Genomic DNA, 25,328 nt, shown 5'->3' on the forward strand with positions numbered 1-25,328 from the left:
AGCTCGGTAAGAGGCCCTTCCTGAGGGGGAGTAAAGGAGTTTGGGGGTGTATCTGGGTAAGGGTGAAGGCTGGTTCAGCCTCTGCATTGATTTCCACTCAATCCATTCAACACATGCCTCTTGCAAGTCTAGCTGTGTCTAGCAATTTGGACAGGGCTCTGGTGCTACCCTCTGCCCTCTACCAGATCTTTCACAGCCCCTTCCCATCCCCATTACACCTTATCCATTTCTGATGTTCTTGCTGGGATGGGCAGAGGCCTGGCTGTCGCAGAACACCTCTGCCTGGCCACAGCTCACTGTTTCTTTTTACATCTTTGACAGGGTACGGAGAGCGGGGAGCTCCCCCAAAGATTCCAGGTAATTAACCCTCCTGCCCTCTGTCTCCTGCACCCACTCCACTTCCCTGTGGCCCTCGTTCTCATTCTGACCCCAATTCTCCCCTGCAGGTGGTGCAACCCTGGTGTTCGAGGTGGAGCTGCTCAAAATTGAGCGTCGTTCAGAACTGTAGCCAAACTGGGGAGGGGCAGCAGAGAGGCCCCCCATCAGGGACCAGACTGTTTAAAAAAAAAAAACAAAAAACTTAAAGCCCATGAAGTGAGCCTGTGTTTGTTTGTGGGCCCTAAGAGACTTAGAAACCACAGCTTCAGCCTCCTTCCATCCCTCCCTCTCCTTCCCTGGCTGCAGGGCCTTGGGGTTGAGGCTCCATGGCATGGAGGTCACGTAGGCCAAGCCGAAGATGGCGTGGTGGCCCTTATGCAAGGGGAAAAAGGAGTGTTCCTGTCTGCCAACAGCAACACCGCTCTCTCCAGCTCCCCAGCCACTTCCAGCTCCTGGTCTGGGAGCCAACACTGGGCTATCGCCATGGCTACATGGCCCTCAGGAAGGCCTGCGGTCACCTGGGGAGAAGCTGAGCTGGCAGCAGTTGTACAGTGGTGTGTCCCCCCTAAAAGAGACCAGCCAAGCCTGTTAACTGCACCAAAGGCAAAGGCGTGTCCTAGCTTTATTAAAGGGCCCGCGCTGCAGTCAATATAAAAACACAAAAAGTCCCATCAGTTTAATAATAATAAAAAACCCCAAAAGTGGAAAACCGAGGGGGCAGGGAAGAGGCCCCTGGGCCAGGGGCACGGGGAGCCCTGCTCACAGCACCAGGCCTGGCCGCAGGGCCCCCCGGTATTGCTGTTGCTACGAGGTCAGGGGGCAGCGATTGTCCTGTGGGAGCCACCGTTCATCTGGGTCGAGGACCCTTACTTCTTCTGGGGTGTGCTCAGCTTCTGCATGCCCCGGATCTTGTCCAGCAGGCCAGAGATGAAGGCCTGGAGGGAGGAAGGACATTAGGGAGACCAGACCCTGAGATGACAGGACCCCAGGCTCCTCACCCCACCGTTGGGGAAAACCACTTCCTTACCTCAGTGGGTTTGTAACAGTCAACCAGCAGCTCCTAGTGGGGCATGGGGAATAAGGGTAACTATGAGTTCTCAAGAACGTGGACCTACAGTTCACCAGTACTCATTCACAAGGCACTGGGGCCACCCTGAGGCACAGGAGATGCCACAGCTCCTGAACAGCTAAGCAAGTACCATTAACCCCATTTGATGGAGGCAGAAGCTGAGGCCCAAGATCACAGAGTTGGCTAGCTCGGATCAAAGAAGGTGTGGCTCCCAGAGGCTTGCTTACCCAAGGGGCAGTGCCTCCAGGAAGTCCTCTATCTCCTGCTCCCCTGACCCGGCCCTGCTACCTCCTACCCACTCTCACCTTGACCCTGGCAGCCCGAGTATCATCGCTCTCCATGTCCAGGAGTTCGTCCACATCAATCTCCAGCTCTGGGATCTCCTCTTCCTGGGGTGGGGGTAGGGGAGGAGGGAGAGATAAGGGCCTAAGTTGGGAGAGAGGGTGTGAGAGGGGCTCCCCGGCTGAGGCCCTTGCCTACTGCAGAGGAGACAGCCCTCTTTGCCCAGCAGACAGCGGCAGCTGCTCCAAGGAAGAAAACAGATCAGGCTCGTGCCAAGGCAAACTGCCCGATGGGGGGAGCTTCCTGTCCATGCCAATTGGGCACTCTGGGTGCCAGACAACTAGGGCTGGGGATCCTGGGCTGGGAACCTCACAGATGTGTCTCCCCAACTTCCGGGCCCCCCATCTCAACCAGAGCACAGGTGGGGCCAGCTGTCCCAGCTCATCACAGCCCCTTCCCCTCCCCCAAACACCTGTCACAGCTTCCCGGGAGTGAGGAGGAAGTGAAGGGTGAGGGGTCAGTGAGAAGGGCCTGGTAAAGGGAAAACAAAGAGCCCATGCTTTGCTGAGGGAGGGGGTCCTCGCCACCCCTCTCCCGCCAGGAAGCGTCTCTACTGTCTGCAGCCAGCTGCTTTTCAGGGCTGGGCTAGGGTAGGCAGCACAGAGCAAGCCCACTCCTCCACCCTGCCCCCCGGGGCCTGAGTCACCATCGGAGCAAGGAACGAGTCATGGGGTGGAGAACCAGAACCCAGAGAGTGGGCTAGTCTGCCCTCATGCAAAGATGGAGCTCCAGGTTAGCCCACTAGAATAAGCAAAACCGTACCCCCACCAACCAGGCTAGCACCTTTTAACCAGTTTAGGCTAGCAGGCAATAAGTAGACCCCCTTCCACTGCCAGCCTAGACGAGCCCCATATCTCCTGTCCAAGGCCCAGGTTATTCCTTGAGGTTTCTAGAGGACTCCAAGCTAGACCAGGTAGTAGCATGAGACAGGGTCTGGGGCAGCGGATAAGAAAGGAGTGACTTAGGTCAGATAAGAAAGAGCATATACCAGGGGCGGGGAGTACGGAGAACAGGGGAGCGCGAGGAAGCGGAGCGCCCATTGACTTCGGGTGACACACAGGCTCAAGGTGGGGTTCCCAGACGACCCAAATCGGGAACAATTTTAGGGTGTCGGGCGCAGGGTGGGGGACACACCTGGCAGTCGTAGAGACGAGTGAGCTGCTCCAGGATCCACTCCTCCAGGTTGAGGCGCTTCCGTAGCTCCTTGCGGTCGTACTTGACCGTGACCTTCCCCTGGCGCCTCACTGGGCCCTCGTCGTCCGCGCCGCCCGGGCCCTCGCCTGCAGCCCCAGGCGGGCTCTGAAAATAGACGCGGGGCCCTGGGCCGCCACTACCCGGCCCGGGGGCCGGGGCCGCCAACGCCGCGCCCCCCGCGGGGCCGCTGTCCGCCATGGCGGCCGCCGGGGCCACGTGCGCGCGTCGAGCCCCTCCCTGCGCCGCCGCCTCCGGGACGCCCGCCGGCTGGCACCGGGCCGCTGGCTCGGGTTAGCTCGTGCCCTCGGCTCCGTGCGGCTCCGCGGCGAGGGCGGCGGCGGGGGCGCCCGGGGGCAGCTGCAGCATGCGGAGCCCCCGGGCCTGGCCTGGCCGCGCCCCGCCCCCTCCCCACCGATCCGCCCGCCCTTTGTCCCCCACGGCCGCCGCCCGAGCCGCCGCCGCCGCCGCCGCCGCCGCCGAAGCCGAAGCCGCTTTCTCTGTCTCGATCGCTTCCCCGCCCCCCGACCACACCCCCTTAAAGGGCCAGTCCCGCAGCACGCGCCTCGCCCCCACTCCGCCCCCGGACAGGGGCTAGGGGAGGGTCTAATCGTCAGTGATTTGCGCTTGACTTTCCGTTATCTCAGTTAACTTTCCTGCCCCAAACCCTGGTGTTCTCAGCGTCTGGTACCAGAATTTGGGCTCCTGCGGGGAACCTAGTGTTCTGTCCTCACTGAAGCAGAATCAGGGGCTGTCTGGAAATAGAAGGGATTGGGCACTGTGCGCAGGTCAGAGGTCCCGAGAGGAGACGTGGGAGCCCCGGACGTCTGGGTCCTTCAGCCCTTGGCCAGCGGGGAGTGAGCAGGCTTCTCCGCGGGGACAGACACGTGGACCGGGCTCCTGGAGGTAGAGGAGTAGAAAAGGCGGGCAGGAACTGCCCAGGTCACCAGAAGCCCTACTCGTCGGGGTCGGCTCCCCCCATGATGGAGGCCTGGGTTGGGAGTGAGCTGAGCCGTCCAGGCGGCCAGAAGGGTCAGACCCCAGGCCGCCACCGCCCACCGGCCAAGATGGCTTCAGGGAACGGAATTATGGGAAGTGTAGTTCATAGGGTCGGGTCCCGCATGGCCACCCCTCCCCCGCGGCGGAGCCGGGGCGGGGAAGCGCAAAACTTGTTTGGAGCGCCTTCGTAGGGCTTGGTCTCCACAGGGCGCTGCCCTCCGCACAGCGCAACGTAAAGAGCTGGGAAGTGGAGGAGCTGGAACTGACAATAATAAATATAATAATAACAGCTGACCCTAATAAGCGTTCCTACAGACGGCTCCACATAATCGGTTCCAGCAGAACTGACTCCCGCAGATCCTCGGCCTAAGTCTCCTTCCGTCCTTAAGATCTCACAGGCACCTTACCTGGCCCACCCTTCTTAAGCAGACCCTGCATCTCATTCCCGCACCCGGTTTGATTTTCTGTATCTTTAAACAGTCTCTCTCATTCATTTGTTCATTGTCTGGCTCCCATTTCTCGACTATGAGCTCCACAAGGCTGAGACTCTTGTTTACTGCTGATGCCCGTGGTTGAATGGGCCTGCTCAGCTTCAAATCCATGTATATCATGCAAATTACCTGATTCTTGCTGAACTCTCAGCGCCTATGTCAGACTCACAGTAGGTGTTCCATAACTATTGCTTGAAGGAATGACCAAATAAAAGAATGAATGGCTTCCTCTGTGCCTCCATTTCCTTGGAAGGTTGTGGCAAAGATTAAATAGGAAAATGCATGGAAGGTCAATGACTCTACCACAGGTGTTAATTAAGTCACACAGCCCTAAATTACAGAGCCAAATGGAGGTGGAGCTCAGGCCCCCTGGCACAAAGTCTGTACTCATACAACAGCCCAACGTTGTGCAGCTCTGTTTGGAACGCTTCCACAGACAGCAGGCTCACCCTCTGCAGTCCCAAGCAGAGTCTCAGGGTCTGAGAATCAGTAAGTCCCAGCCCCTCACAGACATCCTCTCTCTGGATGCCAGAGGAACCCTCTGCAGCAGGTGGAGTTCACAGAGAGGTTGAGACTGGCCCAGGGTTAGCACAGCTGGTGCTGCAGACAAACTTGAACCCAGGACTTTAGGCTTACCTGTAGTTGGGGAGAACAGACAATGAGAAGGCAGAGGCTGAGAATGGTATGTGTGTGTGTCAAAGGGTACTTGCCAGGTGAGCTTCTGCCTGAGAGGACCAGGGAGGGGGCAGACTCATGGGGCTCAGTCCAGAGTTAACACCTCCTCCCTCCCCAGACCCTTATATGGCCTTAGCCTCCCTTCAGCTAGCCTGGGGGGGGGGGGCAGGGAAGGGCTGACCCTTGTTCTTGCAGATTAGACAGTACACACCCTTTCTAAGAGAGCCCCATCCCCAGCCTGGCCTCTGGCTCCAACCTTGGCCTGATGGCCGAAGCAATTTATCCAAGTCCAAATTCCCCACCACACCCCACCACACCTGACCTCACCCCACCAGGGAGGGTATGTTCTTTCTGAACCAGAACATTGAATAGGGCCTTGGGGATACACATAGTCAAGAGGGAGGATATACCATAGTTTGTTGTGGAGTGGGGCCTATAAGCGGTGAAGACCTGGGTCCCAGCTCTAGCTTTGCCCCTCAGATGCTGTGACCCTGAGCCGTGATCTTCCTGTCCCCACTCCCCTCAAGGCTGGTGTGAAGGCCTCCTGTCTTGTCCAAATTTCAAGGTATCCCCTGGGGGTTATCTGGGCAGGATCGGAGGAGCTGGGGGTGCTCTTCCTGACTCTCCCCCTCTCCACCTCCTATGCCCACCCCCAGGCCACTCCCAGATTCCTAGGGCTGACTCCCCTGCCCATCCAGTCCCTTCCCATGGCCACCTACCCTGCAAACAATTAATGTAGACAGCCATGATGACCTGCAGCCATCTTGGAGGATGGGCTGCCCTGCACAGAAATTTGGAGTTGAAGAAATGGGTTCTAATCCTGCCTCTGCCCACTAGGCTGAGAGGCCATGGGCACGTCACTTAGCTGTCCTGAGCCTCCTCAAGGGGGCTGGTTCTGCTGACTTCTGGTGGTTGGGGGTCAAGGTCGGTGCTCCTAGACCATATCCCAGCCCCTGCTTTCCTGCCTGAACTCTTCTGGGACTGGATCCTACCACCACTGCTGCTCTTCATTCTTCCAGCCTCAGGCTGTGGCCTCCCCAGCCCCACCCTTCTTGGGGTCCTGGAGCCCCTTCACCAGAGGGCAGCTAAAGAGGCTTTCAGAACCTCCTTAAAGCAGAGGCCCTGGGGAGGGTCCAGTGGGCTGAGACTGCTCCCTTAATTGAGGGTAGAGGCTGGAAAGGCTGCCTTCCTTCCACTATTACTGCTTGCCGAGAAACCCTATTACCATTAAGAAAGGCTGGAAGAAAGTGTCCAAGGAGGAAGGAGCCCTCTAATGGGGGCTGCCCTGGCCTCAGGAGACACAGGGGTGGAGGGAGAGGGAGAGAGGCTCAGGCCCAGGAAATAGGCTCCCATCCCGTTTTCCAAGGAGCTGCTGCTTAGAGCCTCTATCCCTAAGCTCACACCCTGGCTCTAGGCCCTGCTAGCCCTGGTACTGGCTGGCAGTCCCCCTGTCCCAGAGCTGATCTAGCTCTTTCCTCCTTCCTCCCTGATATTCCCACAGCCTGCTCTCCATTCTTTAGATATCCACCTGTCTATAGCCAGGGGTTATCTCATACCCGTTTGCTTATTTCATTCTCTGACAACCTTTAGCTTCTGGACAAGGTTACTGAGGCACCAAGAGACTAGGTTCTGCCGGTAGACTTGAACCCAAGCCAGCAGAGGCAGAGGCCAATCTTCACCCTGCATGGCTCTACCCAATGAGACCTCGTGGTCTCTGAGTCTCCGAGGAGTACAGCTCTGTTGCTCTGGTGAAACAGAACAAAGACCACAAGTCCTGGCCCCCTTTCTTTTGTCTCCTCAAGGGTAAGGAGTAAAAGCAGGACATAAGCCGGCCTTCAGGACAGAGGGCTGAAATCCTTAGGAAGCTGTGTGTGACCTTGGGCAAGTCCCTTCCCCTCTCCGGGCCTCAAGTAGAGATAATAATCACATCCCACAGGGCCTCAGCCAAAGGCTAGGAGATCTGTTAGATTACAGTTGGGACCCAGTATGCTGGGGATTTTGAGGATGGCCAGCACCAGGCAGGGTTCCCCTTGAGGGTCTGAGAGCCTGGGGCAAAGGGGCCTGCAGGGCTGGCTCCTCCTTGTCTGACCCCTCCTCCCCCAGAACCAGCTCCATCTCTTTCTGGGTTTCTAGGTGACTTGGCTGGCCCCTCTGGATGAGTTCTACTTTAAACCTGCTACTGCTACTGCCTCTGTATTGGGGGGGCTCCCACAGGGGCCCCCAGGCAGGAGCCCCCCCAGCCAAGCCCTGCGGGAGGGGCTGCAGCCCCCACCCATCCCAGTGCCCATGTGCCTTCCCTGCTCCCACCCCTGGAACGCAGCAGATTTCAGGGCACTGCTGTGGGCCAAGCATGGCAGAGCCCCTCCTTAACCCTCCTTGTTCGTGGACACCCACCGGGCTCTGACCCCTCTGGGAAAAAGACCAGCCATCCCCTTAGCAGTTTGTAATCAGAAATCTCACAGGGACAGGCTCCAGGCTGGGTCATAGGGGTCCGTGGAACAAGAAGGGGGCTGTTCCATGGCTTGCTCTGGAAAGCCAGGGTGCTTGGGTCCTCAAAGGAGGCAGCAGGCGCCTGGCCTCCCAGGGCTAGAGACGGGGTGGGGGGGGGGGGGCGCCTGCCGGCGGGAGGCCCATTAGCTTGCTAAGTGCTCCCAGGGAGCGGGGACTGAGCTGCTGCGGGGTGGGGGGGGGGGAGAGGCGAAGTGAGGGCAGAGAGAAGGGTGGGAGTGGCTTTTCCAGCACTCAGCTAAGTGCTGCCCGAGTGGAGTGGGTGGCAGGTCTTTGCGCCCCTCGGCCCAAGTCTTGCCCTCCAGAAGTACCCCGCCCCCGCCCCTGAGAAAACTTAGCGTGCTGACCCCGGCCCGTCTTCAGCACAGCCCTCTACACCCAGTCCCTTCAGCCGCACCCCAACAGATCCCCTCATCGACACGCGCTCTCCCCCCACCCCGGGTGGGTTCAGCTGAACCCCCCAGCGAATTGCCCGGGTCCAGGCGTGCCCACGCCCCATTCCTCCTCCGGCTGCAACCGCCGCCCCCGCCGCCAGGGGGAGCCGACGCGGGGCGGGCGGGCCTGACGCCGTGGGAGGGGGCGGGACCTCAGCCGCCCCGCCCCCGCCCCGCCCCGCCCGGGCCCCGCCGATTCTCTGGTCTGTCCCGGACAGACTGGCGGGCGGGCGCTGACGCCGCCGGGCCGAAGCGGGCCGCGCGGGAGCCCGCGGAGGGAGCAGCGGCGCCGTCGGTTCCCGTCGGGGCTCTGTGGGTCCCCGACCCGCCCCCGGCCTGGCCATGGCGGGCGCCAGGCCCGGCGTCCACGCGCTGCAGCTGGAGCCGCCCACCGTCGTGGAGACCCTGCGGCGCGGGAGTAAGTTCATCAAATGGGACGAGGTAAGCGCAGGGGCCCCCTGTTCCGCCCAGATCCGGGGACCCCCTCACTCCAGCTCGGCCAGACGCCGGGGACCCTCAGCCCAGACTCGCCTGGCCACCGCGCCCCCCCATCTCAGCCTAGCTGCACTCCGGAAGCTTGAGTCCCCAATCGTCCCTCTGATGAAGACTTTGTCGTCCCCCCAACTCCATCCCCTCATCTTCGGAAAATTTGTCTTTCCATTCCTTGGTCCGGAAACTTCGAACCCCAATAAATCCCGGTCCCTTTATTTTCACTCGCCTTTCCCACCTCTCCCAGCCCGTATACTTCTGGTTCCCTCAACCCTGGCCTGGTCCCCAGACCCCTGCCCGGCACTGGACTCTTTGGCTCGAGAAATCTGGCCCCCAGTCTGGCTGAGTGTACTCCCCATTCTGAGTGCGTGCCGCCGGGACCCTACTCTTCCCAGTGCCCTAGTCAGAACATTCTCCTCCATTCATCACTTTTTCACCTTATTTTGGCTGGCACCTCTTTGCCCTGCTTCTGGATCCCAGCCCAGCTCCCTCCTCAGGTGGGAGTATCAAGTCACCCCGTAGTGGAGACTTTGCCCCCCAAGTTCCTCCACCTCTGGGGAACCTTGCTCTCTACTCCTTAGCATCAAGACTTTGAACCCCAATAAATCCTGACCCCCCTTTCTACCTGCAGTGTCCCTGGTGCTTCCCCGATGCCCCGTTCCCACCTGCGGCTCTGCGACCCGTCCTGCACCTCACCCTCGTTTTCACACCGCCCATTCCTCTGCACCCTGGGCCTCTCCTTCCCCAGGGCTAACCCCTGCCTGCCTGAGCTTCCTTGCTGCTCCTTCCCAGTCAGGCCGGAGGCCTGGAAGACGCTGGGCTCCTTTCCGGCTGGGTGGGGCGGGTAGGCGTGGGAGCTGGGGGGAGGGGCTGGGGGCGTGGCCTGAGGTAGCAGGTGTGCCACAGAGGGGTGCCCTGGGCGCCCCAGGGGCTAGAGGAGACCCCTCCCCCCAAGGCAGGCCTGAAGGGAAAAGTTTCTCTTTTTCCTTCCAGTGTGATAAACCCAAATAAGGAAGTGGGAACAGGGAGAGGGCCCTGGGGGTGGGGTGGGGGTTGCTGACAAGGACTTGGGGCCTGAGAGCCTGGGGCCTGGGCTGCCTTTGAGGACCAGGTCCCTGAGGAGGGGCAGGGGGAGGCCCTGGAGGCAGTACCTACAGAACTCCCCCTCCTCACACTACTGGGGGGCCTCCGCCCCATGGCAGGGTTGGTAATCTCAAACAGGGACTGAGGATGGATGTCACCACAGTGAGGTGGGAGGTCCAAGCATCCCAGTAGTTCCCAAGCCTCCTGTCCCCTCAGCCCCCAGATCATTCTCCTGTCCTTTGTAAGCAAAGCCTGAGATGGGCGGGGCTGGTGCAGTCCCCATTCTCCAGAAGATTGAAACAGTCTGGAGACTAGAGACTAATCCTAGGCCCACAGTGGGATTGCAGCTAAGGCCAGGAGCTGGGGGCCTGGTAAGGGTCCTGGTTCCATGCTTCCCAAACCTCGAGACTCTGGGGCTGTACTGTCTGAATGCAGACCTTGCTTCCTCTTCTTGACCTTAGGCAAACCCAGTAGTTGCCCTGTGCCTCAGTCTCCTTATCTCTAAAATGGGAAGAACACTAGCTCAGACCTTACAGGTTGTTAGGACTAAGTGAGCTCCTATGTATTAAGTGCTTAGAACCATTCCTGGAACACAGCAGGGGCAGCAAGAGAGTGAGCAGTCCTATTGACCATAGGATCATCCATCAGTGAGCAGCAGCTTGGGCACCAGGGTGAGGCAGCGTCTTCCACTGGTCTTCCTGGGGCAGGAGATTTCTGCTTTTGGTCACTTGGGCCCTGGCTGAATCTAACCCTCCAATGACCACCCCCTCCCTCCAGCTGCTGGTCCTGAGTCACACAGGGTGGCCCTCCTCCCTCAGAAAATGGGGCCAGTGCACCCTTCCCTGCCCTCCCATGAGCCACAGGGCTGTTTGAGGCATGGTAGAATTCACTGTTGGGTCCTGAGGGCAGGGCGAGTCCCCTTCTAAGGGCACTTAGTCTGTGTTCTGTAAGGTGGGGTATGCCACAAAGTTCTAAGGCTCCAGTGGGGTGCAGGGTGGGGGGGTAACAGACTTTGAAGCATGTGTAAGGGGTGACTGGTCATGTGGGGCCGCGAGGGACACAGAAGAGCCATGAGGGTCAGGCTTCCGAATCCTCTGCTTTCATTCTGTTTCCCAAGGGGGTGGTAGGGGCTTCAGCCATCAGGGAGCTCTCAGACCTTCTGAGGAAACTGAGCCCAGGGTTGGGATCCAGGGAGGCCTTCCCAAGGAGATAGGTCAGATTTCATATGTAGAGAAGGGAGGTTCGCCTGGCAAAGGAAAAATGATGCAGAAGCTGGAGGTGAGGAAGGATAGTTAGTGGTCCCCATGACAGAGTCTTAGAGTGAGAGTGAGGTGAGGCTGGGAGGGGCCCAGGACCTCAGCTGTGGCCTGAGGTCAGGAGGGAGCCTCAAAGGACCTGTGGGCTGGGTGATGCTTCTCTTTGGTCACTAGCAGAAAGACTGGGGTGGGGGGCCTGAGAGGGTCCAGGGACCAAACCTGGGCATCACCCCTCACTCCCTGACCCTTGCCGTCTGTCCCATCCCCAGGAGGTCTCCAGTCAGAACCTGGTGACCCTGCGCGTGGACCCCAATGGCTTCTTCCTGTACTGGACAGGACCCAACATGGTGAGGGCGGTGCTGGTGCAGCTGGCTCAGGTCTAGGACCCCTGCCCCAGACCCCTGAAACTGCCCCCAGCCCCTGCCCATGGGGGTGGGGCTCAGCTGCTGCCTGACTTCTCCCATGATTCTGTGGACAGGAAGAGCCAAGGGTGGGGGCTAAGCAGGGGGTGGACACTCCTTGGCCTAGGTAGAAAGCTTGGGGGCTCCCAGCTCTCACCCTGTAGCCTCTCAGACCCTGGCATATGGTTTCCCCAGGAGGTGGACACACTGGACATCAGTTCCATCAGGGACACGAGGACAGGCCGTTACGCCCGCCTGCCCAAGGTGCGTGATGGGGCCCAGGACTCAGGATGGGAGTGAGGCCATAGGGGATGGGGACAACCCTCTTTACCCTTGGCTCTCACCTACTCAGGACCCTAAGATCCGAGAGGTGTTGGGCTTTGGGGGCCCTGATGCCCGGCTGGAGGAGAGGTTGATGACGGTGGTGGCCGGGCCAGACCTGGTGAACACAACGTTCTTAAACTTCATGGCCGTGCAGGATGACACAGCGAAGGTGAGCTGGGACTTAGGGGTCGGCCTGGGGGAGCCATGGCCTCACTTACTGAGTCTGCCATCCCTTAGTGAGCACCTGTTATATGTTAAGCTTTCTCTGCCCCTATTTCTAATCATCCTCTGACAAAGGGGTATTTAAACACTTAACGGTGTACCAGACCTAGTTCTGGGCATGGGCTGTGGCTGGACCAACACCTCTGTCCCTGACTCACCCCCTCCCCCTGGATCCTGACCCCTCAGGTCTGGACTGAGGAGCTCTTCAAGCTAGCTATGAACATCCTGGCTCAGAACGCCTCCCGGAACACCTTCCTGCGCAAAGCGTGAGCCCTGGGCCTGCCCAGGATGGGAGGAATGGGTGTTGGGGGTTCAAGTAGCTGTTCCCAGGGTGTGACCCTTCCATCTACCTCCCCAGATACACGAAGCTGAAGTTGCAGGTGAACCAGGATGGACGGATCCCAGTCAAGAAGTGAGCACCCCTTTCCCTCAGCACCTTCTCTCCTGCTCTGAACTTGGTGACCTTTGCCCCTGCTGACCCTAACCTCTCCCTTCTACTCAGCATCCTGAAGATGTTCTCAGCAGACAAGAAGCGGGTAGAGACTGCACTGGAATCCTGTGGCCTCAATTTCAACCGGGTGAGGGGCATGTGGGCAGGGGCAGGGCACGGGGTGTCATGGTGGGCGCCTGCTCTTTGAGGGATGGCTGTCCCTGGGTTCTCATCCTCCACTCCTGGCCCCTAGAGCGAGTCCATCCGGCCTGACGAGTTTTCCTTGGAAATCTTTGAGCGGTTCCTGAACAAGCTGTGTCTGCGGCCGGACATTGACAAGATCCTGCTGGAGATGTGAGCAGGGCCTGCCTCCCAGCCCCCCATGCGCCGTGTCTGGCCTCTGCTGGCGTTCCTTTCAACCAGGAAGGGGAAGTGGAGCTGTCAGGGGTCCCCGCGCTGAGGCTGTGGCCATGCTCAGAGTCGCCTTGCCTGGGGCTCTGTGGTGGTTGGCTCTGTACTGACCCCTGGCCCGGGTTGCAGTCATCTGCCGATGCTGGGGGATGAGGACCGAGTAACTCAGATGTGTTTGGGTGAGGGCTGGAGCTGAGACTGGGGCAGAATCTGGAAGTATGGCATGGTAGGCCAGACACTTCGTGGTTTCCAAAGCCCCTGCAGGTAACAATGCCTGCACCAAGTGGTCAGGAGACCTTCCAACTCCCTCTCTTGGGGTGAAGGTTTGGAGCAGGGGCTTGTGAGGCTCCAGCCTGGCTTGGCTTTCCGCCCTCTCCAGAGGCGCCAAGGGCAAGCCATACCTGACGCTGGAGCAGCTCATGGACTTCATCAACCAGAAACAACGGGACCCGAGGCTCAACGAAGTGCTATACCCACCCCTGCGGCCTTCCCAGGCCCGGCAGCTCATTGAGAAGTATGAGCCCAACCAGCAGTTCCTGGAGCGAGGTGAGCCAGTGTGGGAGCTTGGGGGGTTCCTTGAGGGGCCCCGGCTGACCCTACTGACCCCATCCCACCCCCAGATCAGATGTCCATGGAGGGCTTTAGCCGCTACCTGGGAGGTGAGGATAACGGCATCCTGCCCCTGGAGGCCCTGGACCTGAGCGCAGACATGACCCAGCCGCTGAGCGCCTACTTCATCAACTCCTCCCACAACACGTATCTCACTGGTGAGAGCCCACCCTACCGTGACCTCTGCCCTCTGGCCCTTAAACTGCCTTCCTCCTTTTGAGGTGGCCCATGCTAGGGATGCAGGGGACAGCCAACCTGCTTGGGGGAGTGGGACTTCTCTGCATGGGTGAGTTTTGAGGTGGTTCAGAAGGCTTCCTGGGGAGGCTGGGGCCGGTGTCAGCTGTGTGAAGGCCTGGAGCAGGAGACTCCTTGGTGCTCTCAAGCAGGAAGGAGGCTGAGAGGTGGGGTGGGGCAGGGCAGGGCAGGTTGAGGTGAGAGGGGGGTGGAGAGGGACCCTGGGGGCTCAGAAGGAATGGAAGGAATTTGGACTGATCTAAGTGTGCAGGAAAGGCTTTTTGCAAGGTGTTAAGCAGGGGGAGGTGATGTGACCTGGTATGTTTTTAGAAGGATGACGCCAGGTGCTCCGCAGAGATTGGATGGGAGGCGGGGAGGGGCCTGCTGTCCCCAGGCAGGAGGTGATGGAGTCTGTTCCAGGGCAGCAGCGGTGGAAGGAGGAAAAGGAAGTGAGGGGCCTTAGGGGGATTGGGGATGACTCCCCTGTTCAGGCTGGAGGGATGAGGGATGGTATGTATTTATCTGAGGGAGGGTGAGACCTGGTGGAGGAGCCAACCTATCAGCCAGCACTGGTGGATATCAACTCTGCCCAGCTCTGGGACTTTGGGGAGAGATGGTGCTGGTTCCACAGTGACTTAGAAAGGGATCAGAGGCTGGCCAGACAGAGCATGCCAGGGCCGGGCCACCACCAGGGCTCTGCGCTCCTAGCTTGGCTCAGTTCAGCACTGGCCTGGGGAGGAGGGTGAGGAGCCAGGCTGGCTGGGTGGCTGTGGTGACTGACGGAGCCTCGCCCCCAGCTGGGCAGCTGGCCGGGACCTCGTCGGTGGAGATATACCGGCAGGTGCTGCTGTGGGGCTGCCGCTGCGTGGAGCTGGATGTGTGGAAAGGGCGGCCACCCGAGGAGGAGCCTTTCATCACCCATGGCTTCACCATGACCACCGAGGTGCCACTCCGAGACGTGCTTGAGGCCATCGCAGAGTCCGCCTTCAAGACCTCGCCCTACCCTGTCATCCTGTCCTTTGAGAACCATGTGGACTCGTGAGTGGGCCCCTGACCCTGGGACCCCAATCTGGGCCCTGAGACCCCTGATGACCCAGAGACAACCATCCCACCATGGCACGGTCGGACTGCTCCTGTGACTTCCGCTGACTCTGCGGGCCTTGGACCTGCCCTGGGGACCTCAGCTGCAACCCAGGAACCTCTGACCTCTGACCTTGGCCCCACAGGGCAAAGCAGCAGGCCAAGATGGCCGAGTACTGTCGCTCCATCTTTGGGGACGCACTGCTCATCGACCCACTGGACAAGTACCCGGTATGGGGCGCGGAGCCAGGGCAGGGCGCGGGGCTCGAGGGCACCCAGCAGGCCCTGACCTGTCCGTGCCCACCAGCTGGCCCCAGGCGTCCCCCTGCCCAGCCCCCAGGACCTGATGGGCCGCATCCTGGTGAAGAACAAGAAGCGGCACCGGCCCAGCACCGGCGTCCCTGACAGCTCCGTGCGCAAGCGGCCGCTAGAGCAGAGCAACTCGGCCCTGAGTGAGAGCTCTGCCGCCACCGAGCCCTCCTCACCCCAGCTTGGTACAGCCGGCCTGACCTCCCTCCCCTCTGCCTTCCTTGGGGTTGCTCCTTCTGCTCCCAACCCCACCTCCCTCCGCCCTAAGCCACTTGCCACCTCTCTGCTGAGCATGTTGACCCCTGACCCCTGACCCCAGACGTTCACTTAGCTACACACCAGTTGGATTTGGCTCCTCCCGACTCCTGACTTCACCTCAACCCCAGACTCCCACCCTGCAGAGCCCTCTCCCTCAACCAAGTTGTGACTCTGAATTCTGACCTCTGACCCCAGTGAGCCACCTCTGTCCTGAGACCCTTACTGATCTACCCATCTGGCTGGTTCTAATTCTTACTTTATTGAGGTTCCCTTACATCTGACCCCTGACTGCTTACCTCAGTAAGCCCTCTCACTGTGTGTGACTTGACTGACCCCTGACTTGAATGCCATATCATCTTTTACCACCACTGTCAAGGCTGTTGTACCCCAGTTCCTGGCTTCTCATCCTTCTGAGCCACTCTCTCAACCTCCCTGATGGATATAACTCTGGACCTTGACCTTTGACCTGTGATCCCACTGCACTACCACTTGGTTTAATTCCATCTGACTCCTGACTTCTCCCCTACTCGCCCAGCCACACTGCCCTGAGAGTACCCCTTAACTCCTCTGTGAGTCACCTCCACACGCACTGGGCACAACCCCTCCTGGCTCTTGAGTGTCTATGTGTGCCCTGACCCCTGACCCCCTGTGGCCTTGTCCTCTGCAGGGTCCCCCAGCTCTGACAGCTGCCCAGGCCTGAGCAATGGGGAGGAGGTGGGCCTCGAGAAGCCCATCCTGGGGCCCCGGAAGTCTCTGGGTGAGGAGGGGCTGCATCGGGGCCCTGATCTTGGATCTGCCTACCGTGAGGATGAGGAGGAAGAGGAGGAAGAGGAGGAACAGACGGACCCCAAAAAGCCAACCACGGATGAGGTCAGGCCTGCCAGCAGGAAGAGTGGGAGGCAGCATGTATTTGTTTCCCAAGCGTTTGCTGAGCACTGATTGGGCTGGGCACGATCAGACGCTATCCCTACTCTCCTGGATTTCTGAGGGTGTGTGTGGAGGGGGTCAAGGGGTAAATAGGCATGGAAGCAAGTGTGAAATTGTGCTCATGAATTGAGCCAGAGATGGGTGAATTAGGGTGCAGAACTGGTGGGAGAAAGCGGAGTCTGACCTAGGCAGAGAGGTTGGGAGAGTGGACCCAAGGAAGAGGGAATACTATGTGCAAAGGCCCTGTGGCAGGACCAGAGAGTCAGGGGAAGGGAGCAGTGCAAGAGGATGGAGGTTCAGGAGTTCTGAAGCAAGAGGTGACAGCAAAGGTCAATTATGAGATTGGATTTGGGAGGGGCCCAGAATGAGGAAGGGTGTGGGCACGGGTGGCTGAGCTCAGTGTCTCAGGGGTTGAGTTTGAGGCTTTTGTGAGCCACCGAAGCGGAGACAGCAAGGTGGTGGTTGGAAATGAGACTGGGGATGGAAATTTGGGCCCCACGTGCATGTGAATAACTGAAACCCCAAAGTTGGGTGAGGAGTTCCAGCTTCCAAGGATCAAGGAGGCAAGAGGCAAATCAGGAAGGTGGGGACCAGGACTGACAGCAGTGGCGGGGTTGGGGTCTTTGGTGAGAGCCACCAGGCAGGGTGTCTTCAGGGCTGGGAAGAGGGTCAGCACCTCCTTCGTGGAGTGGGGCAGGTGAGGGTACTTCCAGCTGGTGGCTGGAATGGGACACAGGACCGCTGATTCTGTGTTTGGGGGCCGCAGGGCACCGCCAGCAGTGAGGTCAATGCCACTGAGGAAATGTCGACCCTCGTCAACTATATCGAGCCTGTCAAGTTCAAGTCCTTTGAGGCCGCTCGAAGTGAGTGGGGTGAGAGGTGGTGGGAGTGGGAGCCACCAAGGCCCTGCCAGGCCTGACCCCCTCCCACCTCTCAGAGAGGAACAAGTGCTTCGAGATGTCATCCTTTGTGGAGACCAAGGCCATGGAGCAACTGACCAAGAGCCCCATGGAATTCGTGGAGTATCCTTCCACAGGGCTGGGGCTGGCAAGCAGGGCTGGGGTACTCGCTGGGAGGCTGGCTCAGGTTGTTCAGACCCCACTTAACGCCACCCACCACCTGCACAGGGTCCTGATGCTGCAGCACCCTGGTCTGGGTTGTGGGTGGGCCTGGGAGACTGCACAGGGCCTAGGTTGAGAACTGGGGGCACTGAAGGGGCAGCTTGAGCAGAGGCCGGGAGGTCCGTTCACAGTTGCCCAGGATGAGCCTGGAGCACTGGGCTCGAGGCAGGAGGCAGGCGCAGTACCTGGCGTGGCCCCTGACTGCCCCCATCAGATACAACAAGCAGCAGCTCAGCCGCATCTACCCCAAGGGCACCCGCGTGGACTCGTCCAACTACATGCCTCAGCTCTTCTGGAACGTGGGCTGTCAGCTTGTTGCGCTCAACTTCCAGACTCTGGGTGAGCACTGGCCTGCCTTGGCCTTTGATCTCTGGCCCCCAGCTGCACTGACTTCTGCCCCATAATCCTGTGAATCTTACCTGAATGGACTTCTATCTAATCCCAGATCCCCAGACCCAGCCAAGACCTTGGCTGACCCCATCTCCTGACCTTGCCTGACCCTAGACCCTTCCCCCATCTGATGTTTCTTGAGTCTGGATCCCTGATGCCATTTGATTTGACCTTAATGATCCCTGGCCCTCCTCTGCATAGCACTGACTGTTGACCCCATTTGACCAGCTGACCCTCGCCCTTCCCGTGTCGCCCCCAGATGTGGCGATGCAGCTCAACGCAGGTGTGTTCGAGTACAACGGGCGCAGCGGCTACCTGCTCAAGCCCGAGTTCATGCGACGGCCGGACAAGTGCTTTGACCCCTTTACCGAGGTCATCGTGGACGGCATTGTGGCTAACGCCTTGCGGGTCAAGGTGGGGCCAGGGAGGGCTCAGGCCAAGGTGTCCTGGGGGTGGGACTCTCAGCAGCCACCTTACCCTCCTGGCCCCCCAGGTGATCTCGGGGCAGTTCCTGTCCGACAGGAAGGTGGGCATCTACGTGGAGGTGGATATGTTTGGCCTCCCTGTCGACACACGGCGCAAGTACCGCACGCGGACCTCTCAGGGGAACTCCTTCAACCCTGTGTGGGATGAGGAGCCCTTTGACTTCCCCAAGGTGAGCTTGGTGTAGCACCCAGCCCAGTCCCAGGGAGCTCCAACCTGCTGCCTCTCTGGGTGGGGGGATGGGAACCAGGAGCACAGTCGGGAGTCAGGAGGTGGGGGTGTCACCTCCAGGCCCCACCCCAGGTCCTGCATGTCCCAGTGTCAGGCTCAGCTCCGTGCCCTCTGCGGGGTGAGAGAAGAGGACAGGAAGCTGTGACAGAAGGGAGTTCTGTAGCCTTCCTGTGGGGAGTGGGCACAGTCCACCCCATCTCCCAGGCAGGAGGGACTTGCCCGAGATCATAGCCACAAACTTAGCCCAGCTCTTCCTGCCTCCCAAATGGATGGGCTCTCTGTACCCTGCTGGGGTGGGGTGTGGCCTCAGTCCCTGATGCATGGCTTACTGTAGTTTCTACGCTGGTGATGACCAGACCTATCCTGCCCTAATGGTGCCTGGAGAAGTCCATCTGGCTGTTCTTTTGACTCAGGGCTCTGGTGGTTGCTGGCCATCTGTTTGGCCAGGCCATGGAGGGGAGGGTCCATCATTGGCTCAGTGACAATGGTGACTGATGGTCAGTGGTTAGGTCACATTGTCCAAGGGCCCGCTCTGGGTTTCGGCCTTGGTGGCTGTGGTCAGCTGTGGCTCAAACAAGTCTGGGCCCTCAGGTGGTGCTGCCCACACTGGCTTCACTGCGTATCGCGGCCTTTGAGGAGGGCGGCAAGTTCGTGGGGCACCGGATCCTGCCCGTCTCTGCCATCCGCTCAGGTGAGGCTATCTGGGCTCTGGGCAGCTTGGGGCCAGAGTGTGTGGGAACCTGCCTGCGGCCCAGCCAACCTTGCCCTCCCGCCCTTCCAGGGTACCACTACATCTGCCTGCGGAATGAGGCCAACCAGCCGCTCTGCCTGCCAGCCCTGCTCATCTATACCGAGGCCTCTGACTACATCCCCGACGATCACCAGGGTGAGTTGGAGGGAGCTGGGGTGGGGCAGGCGAGGCAGGTAGGGGACAAAGATGCCACCAGGGCTTGGGAGTGGCTGGGACTGGTGGCCTCAGTTGAAGGTGATAAACAGATCTGAGGGCGGGTTCTGTAGTCCTTCCATGAGACCAGTTGTTGGGGAAGTTGTGGCCCTAGGGGTTCTGTTTCTGAGACCCTTGCCCACTGCCCCCCCAGACTACGCAGAGGCCCTGATCAACCCCATCAAGCACGTCAGCCTGATGGACCAGAGAGCCAAGCAGCTGGCTGCCCTCATTGGGGAGAGTGAGGTGAGCCAGGGCAGGGCAGGGGCAGGCAGGAGGCCACAGGGCTTAGGCTCACCTGGACCCTGGGGGGAGGGGTGGGGTAGGCCAGGCCCAGCCCTGGTGGAGAAGCACCCTGCAGCCTTCTCCACCTGCCTCCACCTGCACCGTCCACCCCACCCCCAGCTGGTGGTCTGGCTGTTCATCCCTGAGTGGGGCTGTTTCCCTCATGCTGCACACGCCAGCCTCAGGTGTTTACCCACACCCTCCCAACCCCTTCAGCTCTGCCTCCAATGCTGGCCTTTCCACCACCCTGCCCGCCCTGCTCAGTGTGAAGCTTTTGGCCTCGCATTAAATAAGCTCAGTGGCCTTGGATTACTCACCACATTTTAAGGAGGTGGAAACCACCTTTTTGCATGCAAAAGGCCTTCAGGATAGTCCTGGGCTAGTATTCTAACTGCTGCCAGGGGGGTCAAAGGCATGGGGCAGGGTTCAGCCACTTCAGCAGTACAGTTGGAAGCCATAGAAGCTTTTAAAACATTTGTTCTGGGAGCTATGAGATAGGCAGTGGCTTCTGCGGGGAGGGCTCAGGAGCAGAGGCTCGCCTGCCGGCACATCTCGACCCAGTCTCCCGGGGGCCTGTGGCAGGCGGGGAAGAGAGACGGCTGCCTGGAGCTGTTAGAGGGAGAGGCTGGTGCCCACTCTGCGGTTACTTCCTTCGTTGATTTAATCAGGAGCTAAGTAACAAGGAAGATGAGCAGCTGTGGGCAAGGGTGGAGGGGGACTCGGAGAGGGGAAGAAGCTTGGGGCTGGGCCAAGGCTTTCCAGAACAATCTGGAAGTTCCACAGCACATGCAGTGAAGGCTGGCATCCTAGAGACCCAAGCTCACATTACCTCCCTCACACCCCATGTGGAAAGATGGGTAGAAATGCTTGTTTTATACCTCTTGTTTGCATGTGGTTGTCCCCACATTACAGATGAGTCCAGGGCTGAGGGAGGCTGACCAAAGCACTGGGGAGCCCTGGGAGGCTGTGAAGGATAGAAGGCCTGGAAAGAACAGCATTTCTGGAAAGAGCATTCTGCTTTCTCCCCTGCAGGCTCAGGCTGGCCCGGAGACATGCCAAGAGACCCAGTCTCAGCAGCTGGGGTCCCAGCTGACTCCAAATCCTACACCCAGCCCACTGGATGTCTCCCCCCGCCGTCCCCCAGGCCCTGCCACCTCCCCCACTAGCGCTTCCGTCAGCAGCCCAGGTGAGGGGTGGCCTGGGCCTGGGGTGGGTCGAGGGGAGGAGCTCCGCTGTTCTTCCTCCAGCTTTCAGTCTTGCCCTGCTTTCCAGGTCAGCGTGACGATCTCGTCGCCAGCATCCTCTCAGGTAGGGGGGGATCTGTTCTGGGGACGGGGATTCTCCTGGAGGGAGTGGGTGCTCCTGCAGGGTCTGCCTGCCCCAGCTCAGCCCAGCCCAGCCTGCCTTGGCTCTGCTGCTCACAGAGGTGGCCCCGGTCCCACTGGATGAGCTGCGAGGCCACAAAGCCCTGGTGAAACTCCGGAGCCGGCAAGAGCGAGACTTGCGGGAGCTGCGCAAGAAGCATCAGCGGAAGGCGGACGCCCTTACTCGCCGATTGCTTGATGGCCTGGGCCAGGCTCGGGCTGAGAGCAGGTGCCAGCACCGGCCAGGTGTCCTGTGAGTGTCCAGACTGCCTGCGTGCAAGTGTGCTGCGTGTGCTGATGTGAACGTGAGGGTGTGTCTGCATGTGGATTTCTGCACTAGGTGGGCTTGGAGGGATGGCCAAGGGCTGCCCCTTGACCCCCAGTGGGGAGGGTTGGGTGAAAGGAAGACAGAGGAGGCTGGGTTCCATCAGTGAGTGACACCTCTTTTGAAGTCCCCATGAGGGCATATGTTCTGAGAGACTGTTGCCCAGACAGGCTCCTATCATTGGGGTGAAGCTAACGGGCCTCCTCTTTGGCATAATAGACCCCGCCCCTCCAGGCTGGCACCTGCCATTGCCTGCTGGGATATGCCTTGTCCCCACCCTCCCAGCCCACGTGACAACCAGAGCATCACCCAGAGGGGTTCTCCCCACAGAGGTGGGGAAGACAAGGAGGAGGACGAAGAGGTGAAGCGGTATCAAGAGTTCCAGAAGAAACAGGTGCAGTGTCTGCTGGAGCTGAAGGAAGCCCAGGCAGATATAGATGCTGAGCGGAGACTGGAGCACCTGAGACAGGTGAAGGGGGCATGTGGCAGTGGGGGGGAGCCTGTCTCCTGGACAGACCTTCATTGGCCCATGTCACCTGTTGGCCACCTGTGTCTCTAGGCTCAGCAGCGGCTCAGGGAGGTTGTCATGGATGCTCACACAACTCAACTCAAGAGACTGAAGGAGATGAATGACAGGTGAAGGCAGGGAATCTCATGTGGGTGGGACAGGGGACTCCCTGGTGCCAGGTGGCAGGCAGAGCCCCCAGTCGTGCCACTGACCCTGCCTCTTCCCCCATGGGCTCCTCCAGGGAGAAGAAGGAACTGCAGAAGATCCTGGACAGGAAGCGCCACAACAGTATCTCAGAGGCCAAGACGAGAGAGAAACATAAGAAGGAGGCGTAAGGGCATCAGGGCTGGGAGCCATTTGGGCGCTGGGCAGGCAGGGCTGGGTGCAGGGGCACTGAGCCCATCCTGCCTCGCTCCCGTGCAGGGAACTGACAGAGATTAACCGGCGGCACATCACTGAGTCGGTCAACTCGATCCGTCGGGTAAGTGAAACTCAGGTGCCACCCTAACCCACCCCTGTTCCTTTAGTCATTGGAAACCTGTGTCCTGGGTCCCGGCCTGGTGCTGCATTGCACTAGACGGACTTCTAGAGTCCTTTCCCCGGAGCCCTCTCTCACCCGCATCACATCCGAAGCCGACTGCAACAGCTGGAGCATTGTCTGTAAGGGTCACCTCACAACCCCGGGAGCCTGCACCTGCCTGATGTCTATACCCAGGCAGAGCCCCGGGGCTGGGGCCCCTCCCTCAGAGACCCTTGGCTGAGCCCTTGCCCCCCCACAGCTGGAGGAGGCCCAGAAGCAGCGGTATGAACGCCTTGTGGCAGGGCAGCAGCAGGTCCTACAACAGCTGGTGGAAGAGGAGCCCCAGGTGAGGCCTTGGATGAGGGGCAGGCGGGCAGCAGGCAGGCAGAGTGCTGGGTGGGCTGGCCTCACCTGTGCTACTCTTCCTCCTCCTGTAGCTGCTGGCCCAGCTGGCCCAGGAGTGTCAGGAGCAGCGGGCAAGGCTGCCCCAGGAGATCCGCTGGAGCCTGCTGGGCGAGTCACCAGAGGGACTGGGGGACGGGCATCTGGTGGCCTGTGCCAGCAATGGTCACGCGCCCGGGAGCAGTGGGCACCTGTCCGGTGCTGACTTGGAGAGCCAAGAGGAGAATACGAAGCTCTGAACTGGCTGAGCAAGAGGTGGCCAAAGGGCCAGGGTGGGTGCTGGGAGGAGGACAGGAGGCCAAGACACTAATGCTTTTTTTTTTTTTTTTAACTTTTTATCTTTAGAAATTTTATTTTTTTAAACTGGGGTGAGCACCCCACACTAACTCCCTCCCTTCACCTTCCTAGGGCCCTCTTAGTCCTCCGCCCCTCTTTCCTGTCCTCAGTTCTAGAGAAGGTGCTGAGTGGGTCACTCTGGGCCAGAAGAGCCTTGCCCCCATGACACCCATACCCCAGAGTGGGCGTCATCTCCTTCACTTCCCCAGGGAGCACTGGGTAGAGACTGCGAGCTCCGGGAAGTAGGGGTCACATTCTTTCTCTATCCTTTTGGGATTTTTTTTTACATGAATAAAAGTGGATTTCAGGGACCCTGTGTGCAGCGTGGTTTGGGGTAGGGTAGTGCTGGAGAGGACTCCGGGCCCTAGACCTGGCTCTGCCACTTCTGGAGCCTCGGTTTTCTCATCTATAAAATGGGCTTGTGGGCATTGTGGGGTTGAGGTCAGGCCCCTGTCCAGAGGGTTGCTGGGTTTCAAACCTGAGACCTCCTTGCCCAGGAACTACCTGCAGATCTTCCCAGTGACCTGACACCAGAGCCCCTTTGGTCTCCCCGAGGCTTCCCCGCCTCTATGCCCCTGCCCTGGGCTATCACTCCCGCCCCACGCCCCCATTACTTTTCTCCCTCCTGGGCTTTTCTTGTCCTCCCTTCACAGAGGCTCAGGCCTTTGCTTCAGGAAGCCTCCTCTGCCCCCCCTTCCTGTTGCCTGATATGACCCAAACACCCAGCATCCTCCGCTGAGGCAGCTCCAGCCACACAGGCAGTTGACTCTCTGGGGATCGACCTGCTAGGGGTGGAGCTGGGCAGCCCAGAACCTGCCCAACATCAGGGGACCTGGGTTCTCAGCTTTGGGTGGGAAGTGGATGGGCCTAGAAGTGACTCTTGGGAGAAGGGAAGCTGACAGTCACAGGCACTCGCAGGGGCTAGGAGACCCAGCATCCCTCTCATCCCTGTGAGGGAGATGTTATCCCTGTTTTGCAGATGAGGAAACTGAGGCCACAACTAAGTCAAGACATCCTGACCTGGAGGCAGGGTGGGCCTGGACCCTCTATGCCAGCCTGGAGGACCTGCTCCACGCCTCCCCCTCCTGGCCCTGGGACGGCAGAGTGGCAGAGACCCCGCAGCGAGGGTGCGGCCGGGTTCTGCAGCAGGGTCAGGCTGGCACTTCTTCAAGGCCTCTCCCAGCTTCCTGGCGCTTCCCGGGCTGACTGCCTCCCTCCTCCAAAGGAAGGCAGCCTCTTATCTGGGCTTATCTCCTGCCAATTGAGTGTATTCTTTCTTTGTTTTTGCTGCAACCTCAGGCAAACAAATGTGGTGGGGACGTCAGAGAAACAGGACTTCCAGAGTAGGGATGTGTCAGGCTGGGGACCTCTGCCTAAGGCCCTGCTTCCTTAGGATCAGTACCATTGCCCAGGCCTTCCCTGCTTCTGCAGTCAGGCTTTGTCCTAGCCCCAAATCTGCCCCGTTCAGGCCTCTCAGCAGCCAGCTCCTATCTTCCTGACTCCACACGGAAACACTAGATACCAGTCCCCAGGTCCTCAAAGACCAGGCTAAACTCCAAACTCCTGGGTACTACATTCCCATCCTTGAGATGCCTGACCTCTGCTGCTCCCCTTATCCGTCCATGGGTCTGCTCCTTCCTCTACTAGGAATGACAGCCCTCTCCCCCATCTCTTCGAGTCTAGCTCACCTCCTCCTTGAAGCCCTCCCTGACTTTCCCTTGCTGGAGTGAGCCGCCCCTAGCCCGGTTCCAAGCCCCTGTTATAGGACTCGGCTGGCGATAACTCCACTGTTCAAAGGCTAGCTCTCCCCTTGCCAGGAAGCTTGAGATAGCAGTTGTGGCGTTTAATTCATCTCTGTAAACCTATACAAAGCGCTGGCTAGTCTATAGAGGGCGCCAATAAATCTTTCTGGAATTGAGCTCTGCTCCCAGGTCCTGGTGAAGCTTCTCCAGTTCCCTAGTGATCACTCTACTCACAAGCCCTGAGCGGAGCCTTACCCCCGCCCTCGTCCCCCCGCCCTGCGTGTCCTGCCAGTTCCCTGAGGATCGCTGGCCCCAGGCCGGCCACACAGTGGCTGCTCAAAAGGACTGACCCAAATAGGAACAAATGACCCTCCCTGGGGGACGGCGGCACGGTTTGCAGTACGCGGCATTCCGGCTGCCAGCCGGCTTGCGGCTTCCAATTACCATATTAGAGATAAGGACTTGGAGGTCCCTGAGGCCTCGTCACGCTCCGCTTCCCGGAGGCTAAGCAGCGTGGCTCTGCTCGCCGCCTCAACCCCTTCCTGGTCTCGGTCCCAG

At 59.6% G+C, this 25,328-nt stretch overlaps 2 protein-coding genes and 1 non-coding gene across 7 annotated transcripts; 2 read left to right on the top strand and 1 right to left on the bottom strand.

Moving 5' to 3' along the window:
• Positions 1 to 54: 54 nt before the first annotated feature.
• Positions 55 to 572, top strand: LOC102523038. The gene is made up of 2 exons (XR_004323416.1): positions 55 to 357; positions 447 to 572. It is a non-coding gene; the product is annotated as an FKBP prolyl isomerase 2 (transcript).
• A 394-nt stretch (positions 573 to 966) lies between these two features.
• On the bottom strand, positions 967 to 3,542 carry PPP1R14B (protein phosphatase 1 regulatory inhibitor subunit 14B). The gene is given in 6 exon segments (XM_006176891.2): positions 967 to 1,313; positions 1,406 to 1,438; positions 1,753 to 1,836; positions 2,924 to 3,205; positions 3,207 to 3,313; positions 3,316 to 3,542. Coding segments are annotated over 6 exon segments (609 nt in total). The 5' UTR covers positions 3,350 to 3,542; the 3' UTR covers positions 967 to 1,244.
• Positions 3,543 to 8,276: 4,734 nt separating this feature from the next.
• On the top strand, positions 8,277 to 23,339 carry PLCB3 (phospholipase C beta 3). Of its 5 annotated transcripts, none has more exons than XM_032489688.1 (31): positions 8,277 to 8,528; positions 11,185 to 11,262; positions 11,512 to 11,580; positions 11,669 to 11,809; positions 12,049 to 12,128; positions 12,221 to 12,274; positions 12,365 to 12,440; positions 12,546 to 12,646; positions 13,083 to 13,249; positions 13,324 to 13,470; positions 14,344 to 14,584; positions 14,773 to 14,857; positions 14,934 to 15,120; positions 15,861 to 16,063; positions 16,887 to 16,983; positions 17,058 to 17,142; positions 17,456 to 17,580; positions 17,891 to 18,045; positions 18,125 to 18,286; positions 18,937 to 19,036; positions 19,127 to 19,231; positions 19,443 to 19,534; positions 20,606 to 20,759; positions 20,846 to 20,881; positions 20,998 to 21,190; positions 21,482 to 21,731; positions 21,822 to 21,898; positions 22,012 to 22,101; positions 22,298 to 22,430; positions 22,550 to 22,636; positions 22,728 to 23,339. In XM_032489688.1, the coding sequence occupies exons 1-31, from the start codon at positions 8,430 to 8,432 to the stop codon at positions 22,929 to 22,931; spliced, it is 3,873 nt and encodes a 1,290-aa protein (XP_032345579.1). In that variant the 5' UTR covers positions 8,277 to 8,429; the 3' UTR covers positions 22,932 to 23,339. The 5 variants fall into 5 exon arrangements, with proteins under 5 accessions (XP_032345579.1, XP_032345580.1, XP_032345582.1 ...); XM_032489689.1 differs by having other exon boundaries at positions 21,548 to 21,731; XM_032489691.1 differs by having other exon boundaries at positions 8,278 to 8,528; positions 21,593 to 21,731.
• Positions 23,340 to 25,328: the final 1,989 nt, after the last annotated feature.

The sequence above is a fragment of the Camelus ferus genome, chromosome 10 (assembly GCF_009834535.1).
Source record: "Camelus ferus isolate YT-003-E chromosome 10, BCGSAC_Cfer_1.0, whole genome shotgun sequence".
In the NCBI taxonomy this organism is placed as follows: domain Eukaryota; kingdom Metazoa; phylum Chordata; class Mammalia; order Artiodactyla; family Camelidae; genus Camelus; species Camelus ferus.

Excerpts from the sequence above, each read along its gene's own strand:
- PLCB3 (XM_032489688.1), top strand. The coding sequence starts at position 8,430 with ATGGCGGGCGCCAGGCCCGGCGTCCACGCGCTGCAGCTGGAGCCGCCC. Across the intron at positions 18,046-18,124 it reads CTAACGCCTTGCGGGTCAAG|GTGATCTCGGGGCAGTTCCT; the intron begins GTGGGGCCAGGG and ends CTGGCCCCCCAG. Across the intron at positions 18,287-18,936 it reads AGCCCTTTGACTTCCCCAAG|GTGGTGCTGCCCACACTGGC; the intron begins GTGAGCTTGGTG and ends CTGGGCCCTCAG.